General features: G+C 50.1%; 2 protein-coding genes across 2 annotated transcripts in view; one reads left to right on the forward strand and one right to left on the reverse strand.

The window, feature by feature from the left end:
- The window catches only part of MED12L (mediator complex subunit 12L), a gene marked incomplete at its 5' end in the record, with an annotated part of 152,971 nt that overhangs the window by 59,451 nt on the left and 66,099 nt on the right, over window positions 1-27,421 (forward strand). The window lies entirely within an intron of this gene.
- GPR87 (G protein-coupled receptor 87) lies at window positions 13,820-15,992 on the reverse strand (the record flags this gene model as incomplete). The annotated part of the gene is made up of 2 exons (XM_082487472.1): window positions 13,820-14,856; window positions 15,956-15,992. The coding sequence occupies 2 exons, from the start codon at window positions 15,990-15,992 to the stop codon at window positions 13,820-13,822; spliced, it is 1,074 nt and encodes a 357-aa protein (XP_082343598.1).

Genomic DNA, 27,421 nt, shown 5'->3' on the forward strand with positions numbered 1-27,421 from the left:
TTATATGTTTATCTAAAAACAAGTGAAATGTGTAAGTTGCGTACATTAGGGTTAATAAGCATTCAGCACATGCCTTGAGCTCTGCTTTATGTGTGTAACCCAGACCCTCTGGTAAATACAGTTTCCTCATGGACTTCCCTTCTGTGAGTGTTTATCACCTTACAAGGAGGGGCCCAACGGCACAGAGAAATGAGTGTACCCTGTGCTAATGCACTGCTGCCGCGTGTGCACCCTGTGCTCCCGCCAGTGATGTCCCTTCCTGCCCCCAAATTTCCTTGAAACTTTCTCAATGAAATAAGAGGGTATCTTCAGAGACAAAATAATATCTTTAATATCTTTATCAATGACCCGGAGGAGGGGATCGAATGCACCCTCAGTAATTCGCAGGTGACACTAAACTAGGGGGGCGTGTTGATCTGCTTGAGGGTACAGAGGGCTCTGCAGAGGGCTCTGGACAGGCTGGACCGATGGGCCGAGGCCAATGGCGTGAGGTTCAACAAGGCCAAGTGCTGGGTCCTGCCCTTGGGCCACACCAACCCCATGGGCGCTGCAGGCCTGGGGCGGAGGGGCAGGAAAGCTGCCCGGCAGAGAAGGCCCTGGGGGTGTTGGTGGGCGGCCGGCTGAACATGAGCCGGCAGTGTGCCCGGGTGGCCAAGAAGGCCAACGGCACCCTGGCCTGCATCAGGAACGGTGTGGCCAGCAGGACTGGGGCAGTGACCATCCCCCTGTACTCTTGGGTAATGAGTTTTGACTGTAACTTAGAGTTTTTATTCCTGCCTTATATTCTGTTTCCACGGCAGTGTGAGCAGTCAGCCTTTCTGGGAATCTGAATCCGCGCTCTTCGGGTCTGGTAGGCAGGTGCTGTGATGTAAGTTTGGTGTCAGTTACTTTCATGGGTGTCAGAGGCAGCGGCAATGCTCTGTTCCCCTCTCAGCTGCCTGGCACCGGGCTCCCTCCTCTTTGGGCCGTCTCCTCGAGCTGCGGCTGCTCCTGTGGGGTTCCTGTGATAACAGCCGGCTTTGCTAGCAGCCTGCTTCGCTGCCGCTTCCGCACTGCCTCTGCCCCGTGGGCTGCTGGGCTCTGGCGTTAGGATTCACGTCCCATGGACTTTGTGTGTCACACCTCATGCCATCAGCCTTTAGTTTCAAGCAACGTGAAGGAGATCCATCTGCCCTAAAGAGTCATAGCATTTTTTGTGCCACAGGAGGAGAGAGAGTTAAACTTGTAACTTAGGAAGAAGTGATGAGTGCCAGAGGCTGCAGGTTTGAACCCTCCTTGTGAGGGACAGGGACGTGCACCCAGTGCCTGGGGAGGGCTTACAGGAGCACTTGCATGTCCCTTTACCCTTTCCCCCCGCCCTGCACCCGTCTCAGGAGTGTAACCCTTCAAGCACGCCTGCCCAGTGCCACCTGCCCCGCTTCATTGCCTGTGCCAGCGGCTCCCCTGTGCTGTGTGCGCACGCCTGTGCACGTCCAGCGTCCTCGCCTGCCTGCACCCTCTCTGCTGGGGAAGGCTCGATGGAGACCGCCTCCTGCTCTGCTCCGGCACCGGCACAGGCGGTGAGCAGCCGGGAGTAGCCCCGTTGTTCTAAGCACGTCGCCAGACTCAGCGGGGTTCACCTGGGGATGGTGGGGGGTGTTGAAGTGGTGTTGCTGGGATTGTGTTCCTGTACCAAGGCTCAATGCGTTGGTGAGGGCTTCAGGCAGGGCAGGGGGCCCTGGAGAAACTGTTCCTTCTCCTCTTGTTTGTGGGGTATTACCTTTGACTGAAGCACATTTTGGAAAAATATGGATTCTGTTTCTGTTCTCATTCTCGTTTCGGAAATCGGCTAGAGAGGAATAATGCCTGTGAGCTGGGAGCCCCGTTCCACACCATGAGACACGAGTCGGTGGCAGCATGAGCTATTTCTTCTTTGCAGCTGGGCTGCGGTCCCGTGGCGGCGGAGCTGGGCTTTGTGCAGGTTGGAGGTAGGCCAGGCTGTCGGCTCTGCGGCGGGGACGCGGCTCCGCGGGGGAAGCGCTGCCCTTCCAGCCTGCGCTCCCGCTGGGACGCGGGGCACGGTGCCACCGTCTCCTCCAGAGCTGCCGTGCCGGGGGCTGCCCGTGTCGGTGCGTCGAGGCCCGTTCCCTGGGAAGCCCTCTGGAGCCGGCGGCTCTGGGCCGGGCTGCGGAGCGAGGGGGCTGCCCAAGGGCAGGGCGGCCCCGTTTGCCTCTCTCTGGCTGACCTTCTGCAGCCGGGGGAGGATCAGGCAGGACAATGCACAAGGCTTTTCAGGTGCTCCCCAGAAGGTACCCAGTCAGACAAACTTTGTCTCTTTCCACCCATCCTATTGTCATTTTTTAGGCAAGGAGGAGAGGAATGGGTCAGATAAGGCTTTGGCTAATCATAAGTGCTTTAAAAACCTCCGGCCCTCTGAGACAGAGTTTATCATTCATTCTAAAAAAACCTTTCCTTCTTTTTTTTTTTTTGTTTTTCTTTTCCCCAGAAACAGCAGCAGAAGCCTCAATATCCCTTTTGGGACCAAGGTCAACTCTCAGAGTGTGACCCGCAACAAACTTTTTCCAATAGCTTCCTCATCTAAGCCTAAAATTAAAATAAGCAGTGTTCCGTTTGTTTCCAGATGAAATCCTTGCAGAAGAGGAAGAAAAGTGCGGTCTGCCAAGACAAGTGAGTTTGAAAGAGAAACATAAAATAAAGGATAAGAGGAACTTTTTGGCAAAGCAAAATTGTCCACCAACCTCAGTTAAATCTCCCCCTCCCAAGGGCAGTTCTTACTTTACGGGCCGCACCCCAAACTTTCTGTCCAAGGAGACCGTTGTTTAAAGACCTAGCAAAAGGGAAAATTTGAGCAGTAAGAAAATCGCTTAAACATTCAAAAGTTTTTCCCATTGTTTCAAGCGACCGAGTATTTACCAAAGAGCAGAGTAACCTTTTGTGTTGATTCATCAGAAAATCAGGAGTTGAGCCTGCAGCCAACAATTTGGATCAGGCTACCAACCTTTGTGCAACAGAAATAGCCTTTCCTACGGGCTAATACGGCAAACTTGTCACTGAAGGGCTGGGCTCTGGTAGGCTAAAATTCCATGCAACAAAACTAAGATACTTATTTGACGACTGCGCGCCTCAAAGCAGACTGGCAGTGAAGTCCCGCGCGGAGCCCCGGCTGGTACCCAGCTTCTCCAGGTTTCTTCCAGCTTTAATTCCCAATGCCGAACGGGTAGCTCTTCTCTACTTCCTTCTCCGCACCCTCCTGCCCGGCTGCTTTCCAAAGGCACCAGCACACAGGCTGCTTTCCCCCGTGGCCTGTGAAGGGTAGTGACAGGAGCAGGGCTTTTACCCTCTGTTTCTGCTTGAAAAGAAGCTGCGAAGGGGGTTACGGAGCAGATCTAAGATGACAGTTTTGCTGCGGGGGCCTTTTGTTTTGTAGGCAAAGTGGGGAGGAAGCACTGTTGCTTAGTATGTTATTTCTACCCCCAAATTTTTTATTTTCCAGTTTCCCCAAAGTGGCCCAAAACCACCTACGAGCTTTCCGTCGGCAGCAGAGGTGACTGCGCACCCTGCTGGACCTGAAGGTAGTGTTGTGGTGAGGAAGTGGGACTCCTGCCAGAATTGCTTAGTTTTCTGGAGATGGCTCTTCTGCTCCAGCATGCCCAGGGCTCGTTAATGTTACGTGTACGTGTGTGAGAACGGAAGTCTCTTCTGCAAGACCCACATCACCAGTGATGGAGCGTCTCGGGCTTCCTGCAGGTGTGCTCAGGCCAGGCCAGGAGATGTAGGTACAGCGAGCCGTGCCCTGCTCCTGGGAGCAGAAAGCCTGAGTTCAGTCTAGCTCTTCTCTACAGTGCAGAGCAGTTTCTCCGTTAACGTTTTTCTGAAGCATAATGTTCCTTCTTGGGCTGGTTAGCTGACTTACAGTCCAGGCGTAGGCCTCCATCCCTGAATGACTCAGGAACTCGTTGGTTTCAGATCTATAAAGTAGACCTCTCCCACCTAGGGAAGGCGGGTGTGAGCACAGGCAGGGGCTCCGGGGTGCTTGCGCTGACCTCGCAGTACTCCAGCTCGGGAAGGCAGGGCTCACACCCGACCGTTCCGTCATGCCACCAGAACTGTCCTTCTCCTCTGCATCGTCCTGGCCCGGGACTGGTTTTCTGTGCAGTCTCACCACTGTGGTTAGAGGGAGAAGCCCGTCCCGCTTACATCTTCATCTGAGCATGAAAGAGAGATCTCAGTTTTCTCAGGGATGCCATTGGCAAATAAGCATTTCTGAAGGCAGTAACTGAGTCACCATTGGGAAACAGAGACGTTTGAGTTCCGTTTGTAGTTGTGTATTGTCTTTCCTTTTCGATGAAAATAGCTACGGAGACTTTCAGTCATGGGATTCTGTTGTCCTTTTACTATAAATTATAAATAAGAACAGTAAACTTCCTCCATGCTTTGCCTGCAAATTTCCTTTTTTAGAGTCCTAATATCGCCAGACCTCTGTTTTCTGCAGCGTCTTAATTGGAAAGTCCATGAAATTATCTGTTGGTGTTCAAGAGTTGTGCGTTAGATATCGTGGGCCATCAGGGGATTCGCCTGTTAGGTTTACACTTTAATTTTCTTTACTAGCAAGAGGCTTCCTGGAAATGTCACATCTGGCAATCATCTCAGCAGTGCAGAGTCATCTCCCCACCATCTGCCCGAACACGCTGATTAACTGATCCTGGAAGCCTCTGAGTCTGCACAGACTTGAAATGGCCAGTGCCGTGGGCGGGCATCTTCTGAGAAAGGTGTTTCTTCATGGAGAAACCTCCTGGTTTTTACGCGTGGCAGAGTGTTAGTGCTGGGCTCTGCGGCAGGTGGGGTGTGGGTACACGAGAAATCCCCGCAGTCCTATTGAGATCAGGCTCTGGGACTGGGAGGCTGGAAATGGGAACTGGTTAAAAGATTTGCCGGTTCTGTGTGTAGTAAAGCAGTATGTCTTACGCAGCTGATGTGTCCCGTTATGAGTGTTGTCATCGGTCATGAGGTGTTCATTTGTCAGTGGGACAAGACTTGTGGTTTAGATACTTTTGGCTCCTAATGAAAGCACATGGGCAGAGCGTGACGATAGTCCACGCCGATGCCGGGGCGGGCAGCGCTGAAGCAGAGAGCTGGAATTGATCTCCAGTATGAGGCAAACTGTAGGACAGTTGTGATGGCATCCTTGTTGCCTCTCTGGGGTTAGATCGTGTGTTTATTATTCCCTGTTTGAAAGGCTCGATTTGAATGGAGAGTCTGACTTGAAAACTTCCAACTTTCAAACACTCGGTTCCTTTCCTGGGCTCTTCTATTTGAGACGCTCTCGTGCAGCCTGGAAACGGGGCTTTGATGTTGTAAACTAGATAGATATATTACTTAGGTTGGCTCATGGTTGTTTGGATCTCCTTTCCCATCCCTCATCCCTGCTGCTGCGCCCTCCTCACCCCCCCCCCCTTCCCCAAGAAAACCTGGAGAATGCTTTGAAACAGAAAGTGAAACATCTTGTTCTTGTCAACCCCGATAACATGCAAAGAAAGCTGTCTTGTGGAAGGTGCATATGGCAGGGCTGGCTGCTGCTTCTCAGCTGAGCGTCGAGATACATCGAGCAACGCGTGTGCTGCAAATTACTGCTGCCCGTCCGTCTGTGTCAGCCATGCTCTGGGAGCGAGCGCTTCTGGGGGTGACGTGGGGTGAGCGAGTGTTTAACAAACTCTGGGTTTGTACTGGCTTCCTTTCTCTGAAGAAAACAATACCAGCGCCGTATTTTGACTAGTGTAGAATGTCGTGTAAATCATTTCTACTGAGCAGCCCAGAGTAACAGGGTGAGCGCGTTGATGCTGCGGTTGCTGTGATGGGGACCCGGTTGGCTTTCTGCAGGCTGATCTGATGGGCTCTTAGTGACGCAGTGAAGACCGGAGCCTGATACTCCAAGGAGCACAGCGCGCCTGTTCGCTGCACGGGCAGGCTTCGCGGTAATCCCCCGTCGCTCTTCCCACTCCCATGGTTTTGCAGAGCTGAAACGTAATGAAATGTTTTTAGAACAATTTTTGTTTGGCTGTGCTTGTATAATGTGCATCCCCGGAATAAGAGTACCGAAAAGTTGTTGGAATCTTTTTGGTTTGGAATCTTAAATTCATTAAAATTTCTAGAGGGGAAATCTCTTTAGGTGGAAGTCAAAAGTTGCCATTTAGTTCTTGCAAAGTCGAGGGTTGTGTTCTGTGCTTTGCAAAATATTTCTGGGGAGTTGAACCCAAAGTATTTTGAAATAAATTGAGTGGGATCTTCGGACGGGCAGCGTGGCCTTGCTGCTCAGGCTTGCAGCTTAACGCTCACTAACTGCATTGCCCGGAAGGAAATAAAGATAACGATGTTTGCCTTTAATAGTGGGTGAAGACCACAATTTTGTATGTGTGTTTTAATTATTGAGGTAAAGGAGGAAAAGCTTAAAAACAACCCTCAAAATGCGCCTTTTCATGTTAAATGTTCAAAGCTGTTCCAGTGGCTTTAAATAGCCATCCCGTGCGCAGTCCGGGTAGTGCCATCGCCTTCCTCCCTCTCACTTCCCATTTATCTGAGGTGTTATTTTCCCATTTTGTTTATTGTTTGGGGCTTCTGATGACTGTCACTGTACTTGAAACACAGTACAAACTGAACAAAAGACTTCATGTATTATCAAGTTTGTTACTTAATTTGAAAAAAGTGATTCCACCGCATAGTTCTGGCAGACTATTGGCAAAGGACTTTATCAAAAGGCTGCGTGTGAGTAGTTCTCTAGAGATGTAGGGGTAAAACAGACATATGTTTAGTATGTGCACACACTCTTTTTTCCTCTAAAATCTGGTCACTTGATTATTTAAAGTTTGATCATATTCTGATAGAAACATAAAATGGCTGAGGTAACTCAAACCAGTATACTAATTGGCTCAGAACTTGTTTTTTATGGTGGTTAGAAGTCATTACTTGGGAAGAAAATAATTAAAAGGCAGTGATGCCCACTGCGGGGGTGCTCTCGCTGTAAAGCACTCCCTGGTTTATAGGCAGCCAGAGCTCCAGGCTGTGCATGGGACCGGGAGGTTTTATTGCCCTGATACGTCCAGGATCTTGTTTGCATCTATATTTTTTGCAAAACTTGTTACCTTCTTCAACAGGAAAGGGGAAGACACAAAATGAAACATGTAAGCCCCTGTGAACTACCCAGCGCTAATACGTCTACCTTAAAAATTGCTCACAATGGAAACGGTTCCCGAGGCTTGAGTTGGGGGTAGAATTTTCATTTACAGCACTCCACAATGCAGCTATGAGCCCAAGTTGGGAGGATGCTCGTTGCCGTTTAGCTGCGCCGAGGGAGGGCCGTGGGGGCGGCTGCGTCTCCCGCGGCTGGGCTGGGGGCTGTGCCGGCCGTGCCCTCGGTGCTGCTCCCGGGCCGGGCAGCCGCAGCGCGCTCTGGCCGCCGCAGCAAGGGAAGCAGAACGCCACTTGCCGAGGGACAAGAAGTGAAGCGTCGCTGGTCTTCCTCTCTGAAGATCACAAGTAGCCAGTGTGTATTGGAATAGGAAGGCAATTCTAAGCAGGCAGAGTCACCGCAAACGCCAGCTGAAGTGCTGACGCGTGCGGGTGCCGTGGGGTTTCTCTCTGGAAAGTTGTGCGGGTCTCATGGTGCAGCGGACAGTTCGAGCTTCGCAGCCATTGCTATGAAATTGTTTTAAAAATGGTGCTATCCTGTAAGGTAACAGGATCCAGGGGTGAGCGACTTTGGGAATGACTTTTTCATACTTTGTATTTTGAAATTATGTCGTTGTAGGATTGCCTGATGGCGTGGCTGTACTTTTTGGTTTGAAATGTCATTTTTGGTTAAAACTTGTTAGAATTGTTAAACTGGAACTAAGTACGTCAGCCACAATGCTGCCTCCGGTGAAAGATTGAAGTGTGCAGCTCTCCATGAGTATGTCAAGTCCCAAACAAAGGAGAAATGCAACGTGTTCAAGTGTAAGCTGCCGCTCTGTGATGGATTAAACGTTGCAGCATGGATAATTTTTTGCATGCTTCAGAGAGAAGTGAGCAGTTGTCCGGGGCAGAGGATTAAGAGCTTAAAGGGCGGGTAGGACGTCTCGGCTCTGTGTACAGCTTCACCCCGTTGGAATGACTCTAGACAGCAGGGCAAACTGGAGGGTCATTTTGTTATGCAAACATGGATGTTTTTCCAAAATGCCAGCCAAATTTAGCATTTAAGGATCTAAAGATACAGCTGCTATTTCCAAAGGGTTAGAAAGCAAGCAGCGAGCATGACTGCCCGAAGACCCCTGTTGTATGTCATACACTTTTGGTGGCTTAAGAACAGACTGATAATGTGTTTTTGCCTTTAGCCATACAAGCCCTTTTTTCACCCCAAATCCAAAATTCACTTCTGCTGGTCTAGCCATCATTTTACTAAGGAAACCATTTGAACTTTTTGTCTGAGCTTGGTGCCTATGAAAGGAAATCTTTTTTTGTGGTCCTGCTGACGGATTCTGTATCAGAACCAGAGAATACAGATTCATAGACGGAGATGGGAGAAAGCGGATGGCGTATCGGAGCATATCTGGTGACTGAAAGGGCTGGTGGTGAGTTGGTTCTTCATGTGTCTGGTGACAGAAGTGCAAGTTGGGACGGCAGCTCTAAAGCCTTTGATAATGGGAATGGGGCTGATGGGTTCAGACTTGTTTTTTTCTAAATGAGTATCTTATGCCACCAAACTGTTGCCATATATAAGCAACATCTCGGACCACTGACCTTCTTATAGGTCTGTGCCCTGTTATGAAAACCTTCTCATGAAGCAGTCAGTGCTTCCAACCCTACTAAATGTGAAAACACATAGATTGTACTGTGTCTGTGGCCAAGCTCTGTGAATTCGTCAAAGCAGGATGAACAAGATAAATATTTTCATAGAATAATCCCACTAGAAGGCATTCTAATTACAGAAGTATTGCAGGGCTTCTGGATTTTGTTTTTTACCCTATCAAAGCTGTTGGCAAATACTTTGTGCCTAGTTGTGTTATGCTGCCGGGGGGGCGTCTGTGCATCGTGGCTGAATGGCCGTCAGAGGCCGTACAAGGCTCTGTCTGAACCTTAGTCATCGGCTCTTCGGCCGCATTCCGATGGCGCCGCGGTGGCTCACGCCGCGAGCGCTGCCTTACAGGGTGGCACAGGGCCCCGTCCTGAGGAGCGGGGCTGACGCACGTTTGAATAAGCCCAGTTGCGGTTCTGCTAGTTACGCAGTTATGATTGCTTAGTTAATGAGATTCTGATGTGCGTCAATACAAAGAGACGTTTTTAGAACTTCTGAGGTTTTAGTTTCCTTTTGTAAGATGCCTGGGAAGCTGCACTGGTGGAAAGCCGCAGTAAAGGCTGTTGCTAGAGAAACCTGGGAAGTGAAGGGCATAGTATGAGTAGTGGCAGAAGTCTTGTGCAGTCGTGCCCTGGAGCTGTCTCTACGGCCACGTTCGAATAATATTTCTTCCACGATAACCCCACGGCATGGAGACTTCTGGCTGGGCTGCTCAATTACAATGTAATGCAAAGCTTCCTAAATGAAAAAAAATCAAAAATGTTCATGAATTGTGTGCTCCTTGCATTCTTGGGTCTGATCTGCTGTCGTGCCTCCACCTGGAAAACCATGTTTCCATATGGAAAATGGGAGTCTCGCACTGCACAAGCAAAACTTACATGTGCTTCTGTCCTGGTGGGTTCTCTGAAACGACAGTGAAAGATCAGGGCCTGAGACTTTTCCTGTGAACTTTCCTGTAGCTTTTTGCTTTCAAGAACTTCTAAGGACCAAAATTCCACGTCAAATCCACACAAATTAAATATAGTTATCCGGTATTTGGGGATTAGGATATTGTTTTATAATTCATTTTTGGCCCTGGGAAAATATTTCACAAACAGCATCTTCAAAGAATTGTTGTATATGTAAGTGCGTGTTTAAGCCAGTGATAAAGGATTATCACAGATACATCCTGTCAAGATAAAGTAAATGTATTTTGGGGCTGATTTTGCAGTGAAGTGTTGTACGCATCCAAGCCGTCAGGCGTCGGAGCAGAGACTCGCCCTGGCTGCTCTGCGTGCTGGGAGAGCGCGGCTGCGCCCTCCCTTCCCAGTGCGGGATTTCCCACTGCTCCCTTGTAGGACCACACTTCCCAGAAACTACCGGTCGCTTTATCCCTCCGGTCACCTGGAACGAGTATCTTTGTGCTCTGAAGGGCACCACGCCGCGTGCAGCTGCTTTGGGTAATAGTGGCAGATTTTTTTGGTGTAGTATTCTTACTAGGGAACAGCAGTACTGTTTCCCCTAGGAGGAAATCTTATATAAATGTGAATTTTAGTTAAAAAAGAAGCAGGTAATGAGAGAGCGTACTACGCGTGCATGTGCACCCTGTAAGGAGAGCGTGCAGCATGCCGGAAGAGATGCAGGTGTTTGGCTGGTCATGTGTTCAGCCACCACTGAGCCTCGGCGTTTGGTGCGCGGGCTCCACCGGCGCGCGAGGGGGAATCCCGAGTCCTGCACGCCTGGTCTGCGGTCTCCTCACCCGTCCTTTGTGCCCCTCGTTGGGGACAAAGGGGCATGCTTCCACTGAAGTAGCTCTTCGGGCTTTGCTGGAGGTGGGCAGGAAGTCCACCATCCACCTGGAAGAAGGTTGCGATTCTGAGAGGTTCAAGCTTTCTTGCTCTGCATATATGTGATGAATCCTACAGTGTGTACGTGTATATACATTATAGATAGAAATATATATAATATATGGCATACTGGAGAAGGCTCTAGGAAAGTAAAAATACGATGACAGCCGTCTGTCTTGCCCGCTGCGCCCACGGAGCACGTGAGGGACTGTGCAGTGGCACGAGCCACCTGCGTTAGCCCTGCGGCGGGGTGATGTGCGTGTGGAGGGGAGGGCACAAGTGGGGTGGAAAAAGTTGCAGCCGCATAAACGGTGATGCTGTTATCGGAAGACTTTGTGTAGCAGTCTCCCTCCGTGGGAGCGGCAAGCTGTGCGTACCTGCCTGTTCCCGTGGGCGTCGCGAAGGGGAAGAGCTGCAGAGCAGAGACCGGGGGTGGGGGGTGCGCGTTTAACGCAGTAATTGTTGAGCACGGTTTAACAAGCCATAAACCCTTCTGTGGTTTACTGTTGCTTGCATCGTAAAAGGCAGACCAGAAGCACTCAGTCTTGGTTTTCTCTAACCATATAAGACTTAGTAAGAGAGCCTTTGGTTGTTAATGTCTGTGTGTACATAACTTATCTTCCAGTCCTAAATATTACCATCTCACAAAACCAACCCAGTCCACTGTTCCGTTTCGCTTGGTGCTCATGAGAATTTAAACTACTCAACCCAGTCCCCAAAATGGTTCTCCTAAAATGGTTTTATATGTGCATAGACCCATAAGATCAAAATGGCAAACTGGATCCCAGAACTAGTCTTTGAGGTTGTGTGTGAACATAGTTTTCTACGGTGCTGACTGGAAAACATGGTTTGTTCTGTGGTATTTTAGCCATTTAAAATATTTTTATTTAAAGTAGGATAAATATCCAAATTATCCTGTCTTCCTTTCCAGAAATGATCTGCCCTGAACAACGTAAGTAGCTTTAGAATTGCATTATTCCAAACATTATAATAATTACACTTCAACTTTTTTATTATGCATAAAACAGAATCTAAAACTAAACTAGCAGTGGTTTTTTTAAAAAAAAAAAAAAAAAAGAAAAAGAAAAAAGAAACCCTTGTTTCAGTAGAAAACTTCATCAAAGGTGTTCTCATGCAGTATTTTATCTTGTTATTTGAATGCTGCATTTTCGGGATTTTCTTGTCGAACCATTTTTTTCTGTGTTAAAAGGAAAGCCCTTATATGAATAAGGCACTTGATAACGGGCTGTTGCCATCTTCTGTTTCTTCAGTTGCACTACATTGCATAAAAATTAATTGCTCAAAACACACGTCAACTCCTTACAATCTGCATTTTTTGAGTTGGCTGTTTATTTTAGAGCAGCTTTTACTCCAAACAAATCTGATTTAATCCCCGGTGAAGTACAGGACAAAACTATTCACATAAACATTGTTCCGTTCACAGGATGAAACACAAACTCATCCGTGTAGCCTCGAGCGGCCAAACGTGTCCTCCCCACGGCTCTCTGCGGGTGCGCTCGGGATGTCGGGGAGGCTGCGGAGCGCGGGAGGGGGTGTTGGCCCGGGGGCCGCCCGGGCGCGTGCCCGCGCCACTCGGTGGGAGATGGCCACTGTCAACAGAGGAGGAACCTGTCTTCCTGCCTCTGCCGTACCCTGAGAGGTCCCCACACCACCTCCCGGGCGGAGGAGCTGCTGGAGCAGCCTGGGGCCCCGCTGTGGCTCTCGCCGTGGTTGGCGTGGGTGCCCGGCCCGCTCGGCCGCCTGCCCCGCTCCGCCAGGACGAGCTGGCGCAAAACCCGCTCAGGAGTGTTTGCACAAGCGGTCGTGACCAGTGGGTTTGGTTTCTTCTGCCCTTGGTGTAAACAGACCCAGAGTGCTGTCGACTGCTCGTGTGGAGCGGAGCCTGCCAGAATCTCACTGAAACGACCTGAGGTGTCCCGGTCAACGTTCGCTCTGGAGGGAACGCTCCAGGACTTGGTTTCTTCTTTTAAATAACGTAGTTGTTAGTCAACGCTTTCTCACGCGGCAGCTGCCGTGTTGGTCTCTTACCATTCCTTTCTTCTTGCCTTGATTTTGGATGCTCTCCTTTAATATTTCCTCTGCTCTGGTTGCATGTACCACAGTGTACAATAACACCCTGAAGGTGTTGCCTGAACTGCTCTCCAAAAATGATTTCACCTGCTTATCGCACACAATCGTTGTTTCCAAGAGTTGAAGGCAGCCGAAGTTATAAATAATTTTGAACAAAAAGTTCCTAATTCTTTAAGCCGCACTCCTGTTGTGTTAAGCAGACACGGAACGTGCTGGGAAGTGGAACTTTCAGTTTGATGTTGATTGCTCAATCTTGTCACGTGCCAGTCTGCCAAGGGACATTTTTGTTGTGTGCTCACTTACAGTGAGATTAATGGGAATTAAAGGCCATTTCAAAAGTCTTTTCTTTGTTTTTTTTGGTTTTTTTTTTTTTGGTGGGAGTTTGTTGTTTGTTTTGTTTTTTTTTTTTTTTAAGAGAAGAGACTTAAACAAGGATTGTGCTTGAATTTTTTATATTTGATATTTTGGAAGAGGTGTGAAGCACTTTGATAGGATTGATCTGTGGACGAGACGGTGCTGCCAGCACCATGAACGCCCGAGAGGAAAAGCCGAGACGCTGGCGGCAAAGCGCCGTTTCCGCAGACTGAGCCCCGCGGCTGCCCTGTGCCGGCAGCCGCCTGCCCGCGGGCACACCGAGGGGTCTCCGCAGGAGTGGGTGCCACCTCCTCCCCTCTCCCTCACCTGCCGCAAGCCCTGCTGTGGCCATCCGCCGGACCCCGGGCATGTTGGCTCGTCTCGTTGGATCCTGCTCCGAGGCCAGAGCTTGTCCATCTCGGCTGGAGCCTGCTGGAGCTCCAGGTTGCTTTCCAAGCTTGAGGCGTCCTTAGCTTCTGTTGGCCTTTAAAAAACCAGCTCACCAACCAAAACAACCCCCAGCCCCCCTCTGAAGTGAACCTGACCTCAGCGTGGACTTAAGCTTTTGAATTTTGAGATGGATGTTAGTGAGCTGGAACAGAAAAGCTGTACATGTCTGCGCATTCCTTAATGAACTTCCATGTCCGATACTCAAAGGTACGTTTTATTTACATGATATACAAACATTCTCACGAATCAGCGAAAAGTCTCTGCGCGGGTGACTTCAGACATCGGTGTATTCGTGGTATATGCGCACTTCTGATCTTCTCACGCTCTGAAGTGATCTAATACTCTCACTCCTGGTTCTCATGTTTGATTTTCTGAACAGCCTTCGCGAGAATGATCTACACATGAAAAAGTAAATTATTGGATCCAGACAGACATTACACGCGGACAGGAACAGTGTCATTTCCTTACAGTAATACAGGATTTTATGTGCAGAGTCATCTAAAATTTTATCTAGATGGCTAAAAGTAAAGGGTATTCTGCACAAATGATACGGCAGAAAGCAAGTGAAAAATACAGCCACTACAACCCTTATACTTTGATTGTGCTTTCGCTTTCTGCTTGATGAGCTAATAAATTGTTTGCTCGATTTATAAATGTACCTGGATATCGCAATATAACATCCTATCAGTACTATCAGCACCACTACGAACATGCAGGTGTTGATGTAAATGACGGCGGTGTGCCACTTGACGCCCAAGGGAGACTTCAGCTTGATGCAGTCGTCGATGTTTTTCTTCGTCGGGTAGCCGTTGGTAAGAATCAGGTTCGGTAAGGCGAGGAACGCCATCACAACCCAAACGCAGGCAGATAAGATCTTGGTGAAGGTGATGCTGTACATCCTGGAGTCTCCAAAAGGCTTCACGACTTTCAGGTAGCGGTCGATGCTGATGAGTCCGAGGAACACAATCGTGGTGTACATGTTTGCGTAAAACAGAACTGTGGTGTACCGGCACAGGAAAGAGTTGAAGTGCCACGGGCCCAGCTGCGAGTCCTGGATTATCTTGAACGGGAACGTCAGCGTCATGAGAAGGTCTGCAACCACGATGTTTTTGAGGTAAAATATAAAACTCGTTTTGTTTCTGATGTGGAAAAAAATCCACACTGCCAGGCCGTTCAGCAAGATGCTTGCCAGGAAGATGATGAGGTACAGCACAGGCAAGACGATGGTGGTGAATTCGTTGTGCGTGGCGTTCCCGGGTGCGCCTGCTGTGGAGTTGGGTGAGGTGCTGTTGTCTCGGCTCAGAGGATCGTCTGTGGGAATGAGGGGAAACAACACGGTTGAAGTATGTTCCTACTGTTTTACAAATGGGGCCGTTTTAGAACTGTCCTCTAGAAAATGTCCTATCTCTGGGCAATCCTGGAGGCTGCTGGGATAACCACCCCGGAAAACCCGAGTTTCAGACAGTGCTCCGCAGTATTGCACGTGTCAAAGCAAAGGTGCCTGTGGCTTGCCAGCCTCCGAGCACGACGTCTGTGCTTCCCGCGGAAGTAGAAAGGTGTTTCTGCCAATAGTTTGTCAGGAAGACAATGCGGTGGGTGAGTGCGTGTGTATCCCCGAGGCTCCCGCCCTGCCTGCCCGGCGCGCTCCCTGCCCGCCCTCGCTGCCGCCCCGCGGGAGCCCGGCTCTGCCCTCAGTGCTGCACGGCCATGGGCAGCAGTGCCGCTGGGGTGGCTGCAAGGAAACGTTTTTGCAGAATTTGAAGAAGGTAAATAGGCTGGAAGTTCTCTATAGAGAGAACCAGTGAGTCCGGTTAGCGATGTGTGGGAAGGGTCTGCGCTCCCTCAGTGCGCCCGCCATCCGCGCGGCACTGGGCGCTGCCCACGTTGGGGGCTGAGCTCTGCGCTGCGCGGCACTGGTCTGGCGTGGGGTGGGGGCAAACGCAGCTGCGCACCGGCGTGTTGGGAACGAACCAGTCATCAAAGTGACAGGGTGTCAGCTTTTGGCTGTCTTGACAGAACACACCTGGTGAGCTGAGATGATCCGTTTATCGAGAGACAGGACACTGGAGAGACTTTGGACCTATTAAAACACTCATTTAAAACTTGGCTTACTGAAGTGTATTTAAAAATCGCAGCCTCTGGGGATTTTAAGATTTCATGTGTAAATGTTTGTGAAAAAACTTCAGCCTTATAAATGCTCTCATAAAACCATAACACATTTTATTTCTTATTGTTTATGCTCTGAACTGGGCAGGTGTGGCAGACCGGGGCTGACGCCCACGGGGGCAGCACTTGGAGCTGCCTTTAGAGAGCCTTTTCTGAAATGAATGACTTCTTTAAAATGTTGGTAGGAATCGATAATAATACACTAAACACTTCTCAGTCACTTAAATTTTCAACATTATTTTACCTGGCAGTTTTCCATAGGACAAATTGTACCCCATCATTTGCGTTGCTGTAGGTTTTCAGCTGAAATGCGTCTCAGGAGTCCCGCTGGCAGCCGGAGATCCAGGATGCGGCATGGGCTGTGCCGGCATTACGGTCTGCGGAAAATACATTGGAATTAAAACCAAAGCGAAACAGAAGACCCCACCTTCCTCTCCCCAGCATGGAGAGGAGCTTTGTGAAATGAGCATCCTCCGGAATTCCCAGTGGAAGGGTTGATCTCTGGGCGCTGCACAGCTGTTCTGCTGCCGAGACCTTCATTGCCACATCTTCACGTGCAGCCGTGCGTCCGCTGCGGCCTTGCCGGCCCTCCTGCCACCTTAGTTTTTGTAAGCCTATCAGTTTCACTGCGAAGTCTATTTGCCTCTCTCCACCTCACTGACAAAGCTGTGCTGGAGCCTTAGTGCTATAATGTTTAGCAACATTATTCTAATTTCCAGCCTCAATGTCTCTGCGGCCACTTTCTGACTCAAGTATTTTCTTACTAGTGCCTTTTATTTAACGAACCCACCTCCATCTCTGACGCTTAGCCCTCTGCCTACGTTTCTTACTCTACTGACACTTGACGTACCGTGATGAAGCCAGCCCGAACCCTGCTTATAATTCAGTAAGACCTGAAGATACGCCCTTCTCTGCATCTGCTCCAGTTACGATAATCTTCCTCGAATCCCATTGACAAATATTGCGCGCTGTTTTACCGATGAGGTTTAAGAAAAGCTTGTTTCATGGTGGTTGGGTTCCTTGTCGCCACTGAAACACCTCATCTAACACTTCCTCAGGTCCTCCTTATGTCTGCACCAGGTAGGTGGCAAGCGGCTGTGCTGGGATCCGCTCTAACGCGCTTTCTGTCCCTCAGTGCTTCACAGGGATCGTGGCAGCGTGTAGGCGGCCTTTTTATTGTCCTTAGCTGCATGATCTTGCCTTTTTTTTTTTTGTCCCAGCAAACTTCAGTTCGAGTTTGTTAACTTCTGTAAAAATGTCGGATTTCAACTCTTTAAAACTTGTCTTCCTTATTTTGATTTCTTTCAAAATATTTGGACTAAACCTTTGCGAAAGCCTGGGCCGTGAGTAGTGAGCCTCTGACAGCCTGGCCAAGGATGTTCTCTTCTTAAACTGGTACTGGATTTGATAGTCCCCAGGTGGGTATTTCTACACCACCCTTCTCAGCTTTAAAAATAGGTTAGCCTATGAGAGTTGCAAACGTACCGCGCCAGTTCCTGCAGTAGGTGAGGTTTGTCTCCTAACTGCCGGAACGTGCTGCTTTAATGGCTTCATGCCTCTGTGGTGATCTGCCGCTACAGCTGGTTTCTGACTCCTTGGTGAAGGCCCTTGACCTTACTCCAGCATAGAATCACAGAACCACAGAATGGTTTGGGTGGGAAGGGACCTTGAAGACCATCTAGTCCAACCCCCTGCCCTGGGCAGGGCCACCTCCCCCCAGCCCAGGTCGCTCCCAGCCCCGTCCAACCCGGCCTTGAACACCCCCAGGGATGGGGCAGCCACAGCTCCTCGGGGCACCCTGCCCCAGGGGCTCACCGCCCGCACGGGGAAAGAGTTCTTTGTAATCTCTCATCTAAATCTCCCTCTTCCAGTTTGAAGCCATTCCCTCTCGTCCTATCACTACATGCCCTTGGAAAAAGTCCCTCCCCAGCTCTCCTGGAGCCCGTTTAGCATCTCGTGCTTGGACGTCATGTTTCTTTATTTGCGGTCTTGGGCATTTCAGTGACGGATGCCTGAGAGTGGAATTTTTAAAGTTTATGATCTCTCACTTCTTGGAATAAAAAAATTTTACATGTAATTATGAGATATGTGTGTATAACTGTAATGTATGCAGCAAACTGGGGTGGCAACTGTGAGCTCCTGTTCCTTTCTCATGGTTTTGAATGAAGTGCTTCAGCAGCCAGCCTGCAGGGGAGACTGGAAACCTGCAGAATCTAATTTATGCTGTGATGGCATTATAGCGTTTTGACATTGTTCAAAGAAATTTTGACAATACTGATTCATACCGCTACATTCCAGACTATTGCTTTACCCTTGCAGTACGCAAATGCGTTATTTTTTCCATGTTTCACTTTCTGTTTACAAGTTTTGATAGGAAAACTAGCAAGGCAGTTCAGATTTCACTTACACTAGACCTGACTGCCTCTCGCATGGGAATGAATAGATGATAAAATTGCAGAAGCTCTTTCACAGATCTAAACTTGTTTTATGTGATAGTCACTGTTATGACCTGCGGGGAATTGTCACTAGATGGCACTAAAGCAAATCGTTACGTTCTAAAGCATCAGTAAAAAGTTTATTTCCAATACTTTAAGCTTTTTATCAGTTTGGCTTCTTGTGTGGCATTTTTTGCTCTGATAATAACTGCGGTCCAAAATGAGATTGTCGGAGTATTTTAGCTATTCTGTTTTCTCTTGGTCTGAGGAGCGGTAACCTATCGCTTCTTTGCTGTTGTTTATAATTTGCAGCTATCCTTTTTTTGCCCAGGAGGCACCGAGATCAAAAGAATATATGATTTTATGAAAAGATGCGTATCTATCTTCTTAGGCAAATAAGATGCTTATTTCCCTGCCTTTCAGAGTTCCTTTTAAGTTTGCTTAATTCCTGGTCCCCGGCAAGCTCCCTGCTGTCAGGCTCTTCAGGCAAGCGCTCTCCCGGATCCTCAGCCCGGGGTGCGCCGTGTTCCCCAGGATTCGAGGCAGTGCCACTGCTGACTCCCGTGTCCCCGTGCTGTAACCCTGGGAAAGGCTGCCGGGTTCCGTGGGGAGCTGGGGGTCAGATCTGTGCTGAACGGACTTCGCAGGTACCGTCAGTTACTCTGGATGCCAAAGGGATTTGCTCTAAATCCTGTCAAAAAAGGCTCTTTCCTTTTTCCACCTCTGCATCCATCCTCTTAGGTGGATGTTGTCACTAAGACCATACAAATCTAACAGCAGGTAGTGTCTGGGAATGTACAGACAGCCCCTACACTCTCCAAAGGTTCTGTCTCCTGTTTTACATCAGAAAACTGGTGGGTGTTTTCTGACGCTGGTGAGAAAGCTCCTTTGCTGCAGGGGATCTCTGCCCTCTCCCTCTGCCTGCCCTGCTGGCGTTCCCGTCTGCATCCCGGGCTTCCCTGTCAGCACAGACGGGCCACCCACCTCATCCTTAGGACTCTGGATCCCCTATTCAGTGTGGATCACAATCTGGCTTCCTTCCTCCGCGTGGGTAGTGTCTCGTTTCTTGGGTCCTGTTACTTGAACCCACCAGGCTGTTAGTCTGAGTTGGGATTTAGCCTGTCCTTTTATCGCTGAAAACCCCTGCCGAGGATGGACTGCAGCCGCTTGGACCGGCCACGGCTAAACCCCTGCGGCAGAAGGCTCTCCCTGGACAGGCACGCTGCTTACCGCCCCGGGGGACGTGCCCCAGTCCCCCCTCTCTGGGGGGTCCCCTGCGCCTCTCGGGGTGTGGTAGTGTCAGCGCTGCTCCGTGCCTGCCCTGCAGCTCCTCCGCCCTGGTGCAGGCTGCCCGTTGCCCCGGTCTGTCAAAGCCCGCGCGTGCTGAAGCAGCCTGGCTGCTCGTTCCTGGGCTCCGTCCCTTCCAGACACGGCACGGGGAGGCGCTGCGTGGGTGACGGCAGCAGCAGCGTCCCAGTCTCTTATGCTTTTCACGCCAGCACTGCTTACTTTTAGCAAAGCCCATACGTGCTGGCTGATTCCTGCCCTGAGTACTGACAGTGAGGGATGTCTTCCTGGCCGGTGACGATGTGACCACACCGTAATTGCCCGGGGAAATCCAGGTCACCTGGAAGCCACGCTGGGAGCTGGCTTGTTGTTCCTGCAGACCAATTAGGATCAAGCCTCTGACTGGATATCTGTGTCATCTTATTCCTGATGGTTTTAATGTTAAAATGTGTTCCAAAAATATCCCAACAACATATGGGTTGGAAAAACAAAGCAGCAAACTCTCCACGAGTGTAAGCTGTGGCAGGTAAACTCCGCGAGCAGCGTTCTGTGCCTGCCTTGGTGGCACAGCCGAGCTCAGCAGAGCTTTGGTGCCTGCATGGGGTGGAGGTTGGAGACAACACCTACTACGGCTGCCCTAATTATGTGCTAAAGACTTTCCCTTATGCTGCTGTAGTTTGAAGCTTTAAAGTCTTAAACAAACAGGTTTGTGCAGAGCAGCAGAGAAGTACGGGCACGATGCTGCACAGCGTTGCTCCTGTGACGATGGTTTTTTTTTTGGATGCACAGAGGTGATCCCGCTTAGACTCACCAGTCCCAAGGTGATTCCGTGGTTTCCTGCCCAAGTCTGTCAGGCTGAGGGGAACCGTGGCAGACAGAGCGCTCGGAGCAGAGTGCCTTCGTTATTTACATGCTGGGGTGGGTGAGCAAGGCTCACGTGAGCCAAATCTGGCGTATCCCTGTACTCCAGAAGCTTCAGTTCTTCTCATGAAGACCGCTATATTGCAGTCATGAGGAGTAGGAAGAAAGTTATCCCGTATGGAGAATTCACCCTTTTCCATGAGTTCTCTTGGAAGGGGAGGTGAAGACTGCCTTCTCTTTCAAGAGTATTTTAAGATATTTTATAATTGCTCACTGACTATGAGCTCTGATAGTGGCTTTCTTACTTGTTTAAGGTGGTATTTCTGTGCTGGGCGAGGTTGGTTTTCCACTGGTTGTCCAGTTGTTGGTTTGTCCAGTTCTGCAGACACTTTTCTTCTGACCAATTTCATCTTAACCAGCTGTCTCCGTATAAATATATTCTGCTTGGATGGTTTTGAAGATGCACTAGGAGCTGCTCCTTTATTTGAGGAGCTTTTTACATCAGAATACTTTTTACTTCTTGGAGTTTATGCACTTGGTCGGTTGGTGGGTTTTTTTCCCCTGTCCTTCCCCTAAAGGCTGTCAACTGCATTAAATATAAGTACATTCTGTTTCACAGATGAGGTAATCTTTTACTGCTAATGTTGATAGACTGGTTTATATGCATGACGGATGGAACCTCAGATGAGAAATTAAATAATAGGCTGCGTGGGAGACTTCGGTGTCATATGGGTAGGGAATGACTGTATAGTTTTTCTAATGACTAAGGCTTTAAGTTGCCTCACCGTTTAAAGAAATTCTGTATCCTCAAATCTAATTGCTCTTTCTTCATCTTATTTACAAATTTTTAAAAATTAGAAAATTCCCTTTGTGAACTAGACTAGGTATTCTAGGTCATAGGGCTGCAGAGTTTTTAAGTGATTTTTTTTTTTTACTTGAGCACACGACTTTTTGATGGGTGGCCTCTTGCCAGTCAGTCTGCATTCGTCACCGTAAAGTTTGGTGAATGACAGAGTTAATGTGAATAATAGAAATGTGAGGCAGTTTATTAAATTTGCTGTTGGCGGGCTGCAATTATGTTCTTTTCTGTGCCCATCAGAACCAAATCACTGAGTTAATTGTGAAGGTCTATGGGAAAACCAAAGCATTGGTGTAGGCTGGAAGTGTACGTGTGCGTAAAGCTTCTGCAAGCCAGGCGGAGCCTGTGTCCGGCTCTCGGCTTTGTTTCAGTCCGCTCCTGCACTGCGTCACCTGGGCGAGCCGTAATGGGCTGTTCTCCCCTGCTTGCATCTATTGGTCTTCCGTAGTGCTTTTCCTTGCTCACTGAAAGACAGCCCGATCCCAATAACTAGGGCACTGCCACCTTGTCCTTCCCCGGAGGCCTCCATTGAAAATTGTCCATCCCCCTTTTGCTAAAAGTGTATGTTAAAGTGATGTTAATGCATAGTGGAATAACTTGATATTCCTGTTGGAATTCGCACCTACAGTGAGTGCGTATGTGCCTATTACTCTCTTGTGCCTTGCACGCTGTCTTAATTTTTGCGTTTTTCTAGCTGTCGCATCCCCGTCTTTGGAACGGCGCTGTGCCAGTGCTGCCGAGAGATGCCGTGCTGCCGGCAGCAGCGCCAGGGTTGTGTTAGTCAGAGACTCGGGTGTGCTGCAGGACCACGGCCGCTTGTGCTTGGCTGTAATCGCGTACTGAGTCTCGCGTCTCTCGCCTGCGGAGGGGCCGGGAGAGCTGGGGTGGCTCAGCCTGGGCCGGGGCAGGCTCAGGGGCTCCGCAGTCCGTGTGGCTCTGTGGGGGGGAGCCCGGCTCTGTCTTCTCCATGGTGGCCACTGACCGGGCAGGAGGCAGTGAGCACAAACTGAGACTCGGGAAATTACATCTGAGCACAAGAAAACGCTTTGTGACTGTGCGGGTGGTCAAACGCGGGTGCAGGTTGCTCATGGCGGCTGTGGATCTCCATCCCAGGAGGTGGCACAGCGTCGCTGGCGCTGCCTGGGGTGGGCTGGGGGCTGCAGGGTGCCCCCGCCTCAGCCGTGCTCTGCACCACCGGTAGCGTCCCCGAGTGCCCGCTCCTGCGTGCCCGCCGAAGGCTGGCTGAGGGACGGCGGTGTCCACCGCGTGTCTGACTCAGCCAGCTGGCACGTGTCGGCTGCCTCAGACCGGGAACTGCTTCGGCGTGGGGTGGCAGGGGAGGGGGTGAAAATGGCCCTCAGTGGGGCTGTGTGCCCTCCCGCTGCCCCTCTTCCCTGGAGAGGGGTGGCGGAGGGGCGTGCAGACAGCGTGTGCTCGTTCCCTGTGACACAGGAACGCTGCCATGCTTAATGGCAGAGGCTGAAAAATAAGAACTGGGGTATAACTGTCTTCAGCTGTGGCTTACGGTGCTCGTCTGGTTAGTCATATCCAGAAATGGGAACCACTGCCCTCTGCTCACGGAGCTTCTCGTCTGCTTCAGTATCTAGTAAAAAAACCCCTTCTTGGTTTTCAGGTTCCTCCTTGAACTTCCCTCTCAATTCCAGCCTGACTTTTCTCTCGTGTGTCGGAACAGCAGTGTCCTGGTCCCGGCCAAGCTGTGCTGCATCCTGCTCCCAGCTGCTGGTGGAGCAGCTTCTCTTGTCCCCAGGATTCTGTCCTGTCCCTGCCCTCTCCTGTGCGTTTCTCATGGAAGACCCATGACGCAGTGGTTGGGGAGCGTACCTCCCCGTGGAAGCCTCTGCCAAATGCCGAGCGAACATCTGTGTCGGTACGCACGTGGGAGCCCATCCGTCCCTCCACATCCGCATTGAGACACGCCGCTCGTGGAGACTTCCTTCCCCACCGTCACCGTGCCCGAGAGGCGCCTCCGAGAAAAATTATCTGTACAGCATTCCTGTAAACTAGAGAGCTTCCCTCATGCCGTCACTTACTGAAATCTGGGGTTCAGTCTTTCTTGGTCCTTTGTATGTGGCAGCTAAAAGTACCACACACGTCCCCGGTGCCTGTGCTCGATGCACCATGGAGTAACCAGCTGGGTGGGCTCGGTTACGCTTTCTGCGTCAGTCCCTGCCCGGGCTTTACCGCGGGGAGTGCCGCAGGTCACACATTGGGTTTGCACCTGTAACTCAGTTGTTAAACAGTTGCGGGAGAGCCTGAACTGGGTGTAGCAGTAAGCATTAAATAATACTATTTAATATGCAACATTCTCAAATTTAGCGGAATATGGCTTTAGGATAACATGATTTCCTCACTTAAAAAAAAAAAAGGCATCTAATTTTCTCAAAGTTGCTTTTGGAATATTTTGTCCAAATGTAACCATTTTTTTTTTTTTTTTTTTTCATTTCAAGTGCATCATTATGAACCCTTATTTTCCCCTAAGTGGGATAGCTCTGACACGAGACCTTTCTGGGATGCTGCCTGAACTATCAAATTCTCTATTTTTTCTGTCTTTTGAGGTGTCCCTCATTATAAGTTCATGGATTAATATTACCTAATTGATGTTACTTATTTTGAATCAGATTTTCTATGCAGAGGTTACAAAATCTGGTAAATGTTATTAAGCATTACTGTAAGACTGTTTTTTAAACTTCTTTTCAGAACCTAGAGATGCGTGAAATCTCTTTTCTCTTGAATATGCTTTGCCATTCCTAAGTGATGTTGAAGAAATGCTTCCAGCCCTTTGGTGCGTGCATGACAAGCATGGGCGCTTTTCACGATGGAAAAGGAGTAGCGACTGCCGCGCGTTCCTCGTGCGCCGCGGTGTCGTGCCCGGCGCGTGGCTGCGTGCAGGCTGGCTGTGGCAGGGCTGGCCGTGTCTGTGGAAGAGGCCAGCGCTTCGACTGCTGTTTCTAAAGCCGCGTGGTTTGAAGCGTAGTGCTAACGCGCGTCTCCTTCAGGCTGCAGCTGTTATGGGAAGAGTTAGGAGAGAGCTGCCAACAGAAAGGGTGTCCTGTTGGGCAGCAGGTGAATGGCCGTTGCTGGTGGAAGAGGGGCTATGTGTTGCAGTTGTTTGCCTTTTTTGCCTCTTTTTTTTTTAAAAAAAAAAAAAAAAGAGAAGCAAGCACAACGCAATGGTTGGCAGAGTTGGGATAATTAGTGTTTTCTCAGTAGGGCTGCCTCTAATTAGGCGGAAAGGATTAACTCTGGAATGTTTCTTTTGCTTCTTTCTAGAAGATCCTGCTGATGGTTGTTTCCGGTTGCACAAAACCCACTGATAGTGGGAGCTGTATTGTAACCCTACGCAGTTGCTTTCTTTGAACCCCCGTGAAGAATACGCCGTGCACGATGCAGCTTTCCCACGCAGCGCTCCCGGCAGGGTTGGGTGGTGGTGGCAGCCCCGCAGTTCTGAGCAGTGCGGTGCTGGCCTCTGCGCCGGCACCACCGCCCGCTCGCTGCTGCCCGCTTAGCCTCCTCCGGCAGTCTTTCCATCTCCTGCCTGACCCTGTCTTTCGCAGTTGCTCATCGGCTCCACCTCCCCGCTCGGAGCAGCATCGGCTGCAGCTGGCTGCGCAGCACCGCGTGCGGTCAGGCGGTGAGCATCTCCGAGGGTGGAGACTCCACAGCCTCTCCGGGAAACCCGTGCCAGGGTTTGAACAGCCTCACAATAATTTAAAGGAAAAAAAAAAAAAAAAAAAAAAAAGACAGACCAAAAGACCAAAACCAAAACACTGCTACCAACAAAAAAAGCCAGGTTGCGATGGAGCCTGCTGTGTGTCCGCTTGTGCCCTGTGCCTCCCGTCCTGCCCTGGGCACCGCGGCAGGAGCCTGGCTCCGTCCCCTCTGCCCCCTCCCTGCCGGGATTTGTACGCGTTCAGGAGATCCTCCTGAGCCGCCTCCTTTCCTGGCTGAACAGTTCCAGATCTCTCAGTGCATCAGACGCTCCAGGACATTAGTCATCTCAGGGGCCCCGTGCTGGGCTCCATTGTTCCATGTCCGTGTCTGGTACTGGGGAGCGTGGTGCTGGGCCCGGCAGTGCAGGTGCGGCCGCGCAGTGCGGAGCCGGGAGGAGGATGGCTCCCTCGACCCGCTCTGCCTGTCGCAGCGCGGGAGGCTGCTGGCTCGCCGGCTGCGTGTCCGCCAGGTCTTTCCCCGCGGAGCTGCTTTCCCAGCGTGTCCGGGCACAGTGGGCTCTTCCTCCCCAGGGACGGGCTCTGCGCTTCTCCGTGCTGAGCTGCATGAGGTTCCTGCAGGCCCGCTTCTCCGGCCTGTCGAGGTCCCTCTGGATGGCAGCACGGCCCTCTGGGCTGTCACCCAGTTTGGTGTCGTTTGCAGACTTTGTCCCCTTTCCATCCCGCTGGATTGCAGGTCTTTTGCTGCTCGGAAGACACAGTTTTAATCTCTCACGAGTCACATTTCTGGTCTTCCCTTCCGAGGGGGAGGCCAGAAGCAGGTTTACGTTTACATGTATTTCTCCAGAATAATTTCAACTTTTTCCGCTTTTAATCTCTCCACAAGCTTCTCCCCCAGCCTTTCCCTTGCTGTCCTGCTTGTGTTTTCGCGGGCTCTGTTCTTGGCACAATGGGCAGCATGGAAATCTTTGTCAAGAATCACCCGTCAGTTCCATAGGCTGTTCCTTACTTATCCCGTGTGCTGCTTTATCCCGAAGTCCTACTCTTTTAAATTTAAAAAGTCTTATAAACACAATAGTTGGGGCAAAAAGCAAAAAACCGGTTATTAACTTTCAGCATGCGGTGCTTGGGTGGTCTTGAGCTCCTTCCAGGGGAGCTGGCTTCTGTCCAGGCGAGCCGGCAGCCGGCGGCTGCGCTCGGGGCTGCGGCAGAGCCCGGTGCCACGCAGCCGCTCCCCGGGTCCTGCCGCAGCCCAGACCCCCCAGAGCCTCCGCGCTGCGGCGCGCCTGCATGGCAAAGGCTCTCCTGGGCGTCAGGCGAGGTGCGATGGAGCTTTTCGCTGAAAATACTAGCTTTTAGGTTTGTTTATTGGTATTATACAATGAAAAACATTAAGTTAAAAAGCTCGTAATGAAACTTTAAAAACAGTCAAGATGTTGTCTGGGTCACAAAGCAAAAAAAAAGGTATGTGATTGATGGTGTTACACCTTCAGTAGCTGTGGCTATTGTGCATCTGTCATGTCTCTGAAATGCTACAGGGGATACCGTGAAAAAACGTCTTGTGGGAAAAAAGTATTATTATTGGTATGTGCGCGTAGACAGAGCCATTTAAACTTTTAAGTAATTCCAGTCTCACTTTCTAGGTGCTTTACTTTGCATTGAAACCATTTCTATTGGTTTTTTATATGCAATTCTAATTCACGTTGCAAAAGGACAAAAAAATCCTCATCTGCTATTCTCAGCTGGGTTTTTTTGTGCTTCAGTATCCATTTCTGCGACACAACCGTGTGAGCTTCTTGCAGCAACACCACTATGTCAAAGAGGAAGGAAAAGGACACGGGGATTTTGGGGTATGGTCTGGAGAAGTTCAGCCTGGTACAACCCTGATTTTTCACGAGCAGCCTGGACAGTCCCTGCGCAGTCTGCTGTTCTCGGGGACGGGCGGAGGGGCGGCAGATGCCGGGCGAGGTGTCGGGGTGCCGGCTGCGGGGAGCTGCGGGGAGCTGCGGGGAGCTGCGGCTCGGCCTCGGGCCCCGCTGCTTCGCCAGCCCTTGGCTGTCCCTTGGGTGGTGGCAGGAGCTGCTGCTGCAGTGGAGGTGATACAAGTCTGATTTATACTGTTGTCACTTTGGTACGTCACTGACGTTTTTCCCGAGGAAAAACACGAAGTAGTGGTTATTGTATCTCATGTGAGGTTCAGTGTTGGTCAGATGTGGAAACTTACTTTTGATAATTGAGGGTGTGCTGGGGTTTGTTTTGGTTTTTTAGCTTGCTTGGTTGGTTTTTTTTAAGAAGGAGCTATAACTTTTTATGTCGGGAACGGTTAAGACTGCTGAAATGTAGGAATTAGTATCGCTGACTTCCTCTAGCGCTCCCTTGGCAGCGCTGGGGTTAGCGTCTCCTGCAGCCTGGTTTCCTTCGGAGCCCCGAGAGCTGACAGCAGCGCAGTGGGTCTGCAGCTCTTGGTTCATGTCAGGCGCATTTTCACTTGGTTCCAAACTCCTAATAAATATTGCCTGCTTCAGGTTTCGTGCTGCAGTCTTACTGCAGATGTCTTGACTGGCTTTCGTACTGCTCAC

The sequence above is a fragment of the Vanellus vanellus genome (assembly GCF_965231255.1).
Source record: "Vanellus vanellus genome assembly, chromosome: 8".
Taxonomy (NCBI): Eukaryota; Metazoa; Chordata; class Aves; order Charadriiformes; family Charadriidae; genus Vanellus; species Vanellus vanellus.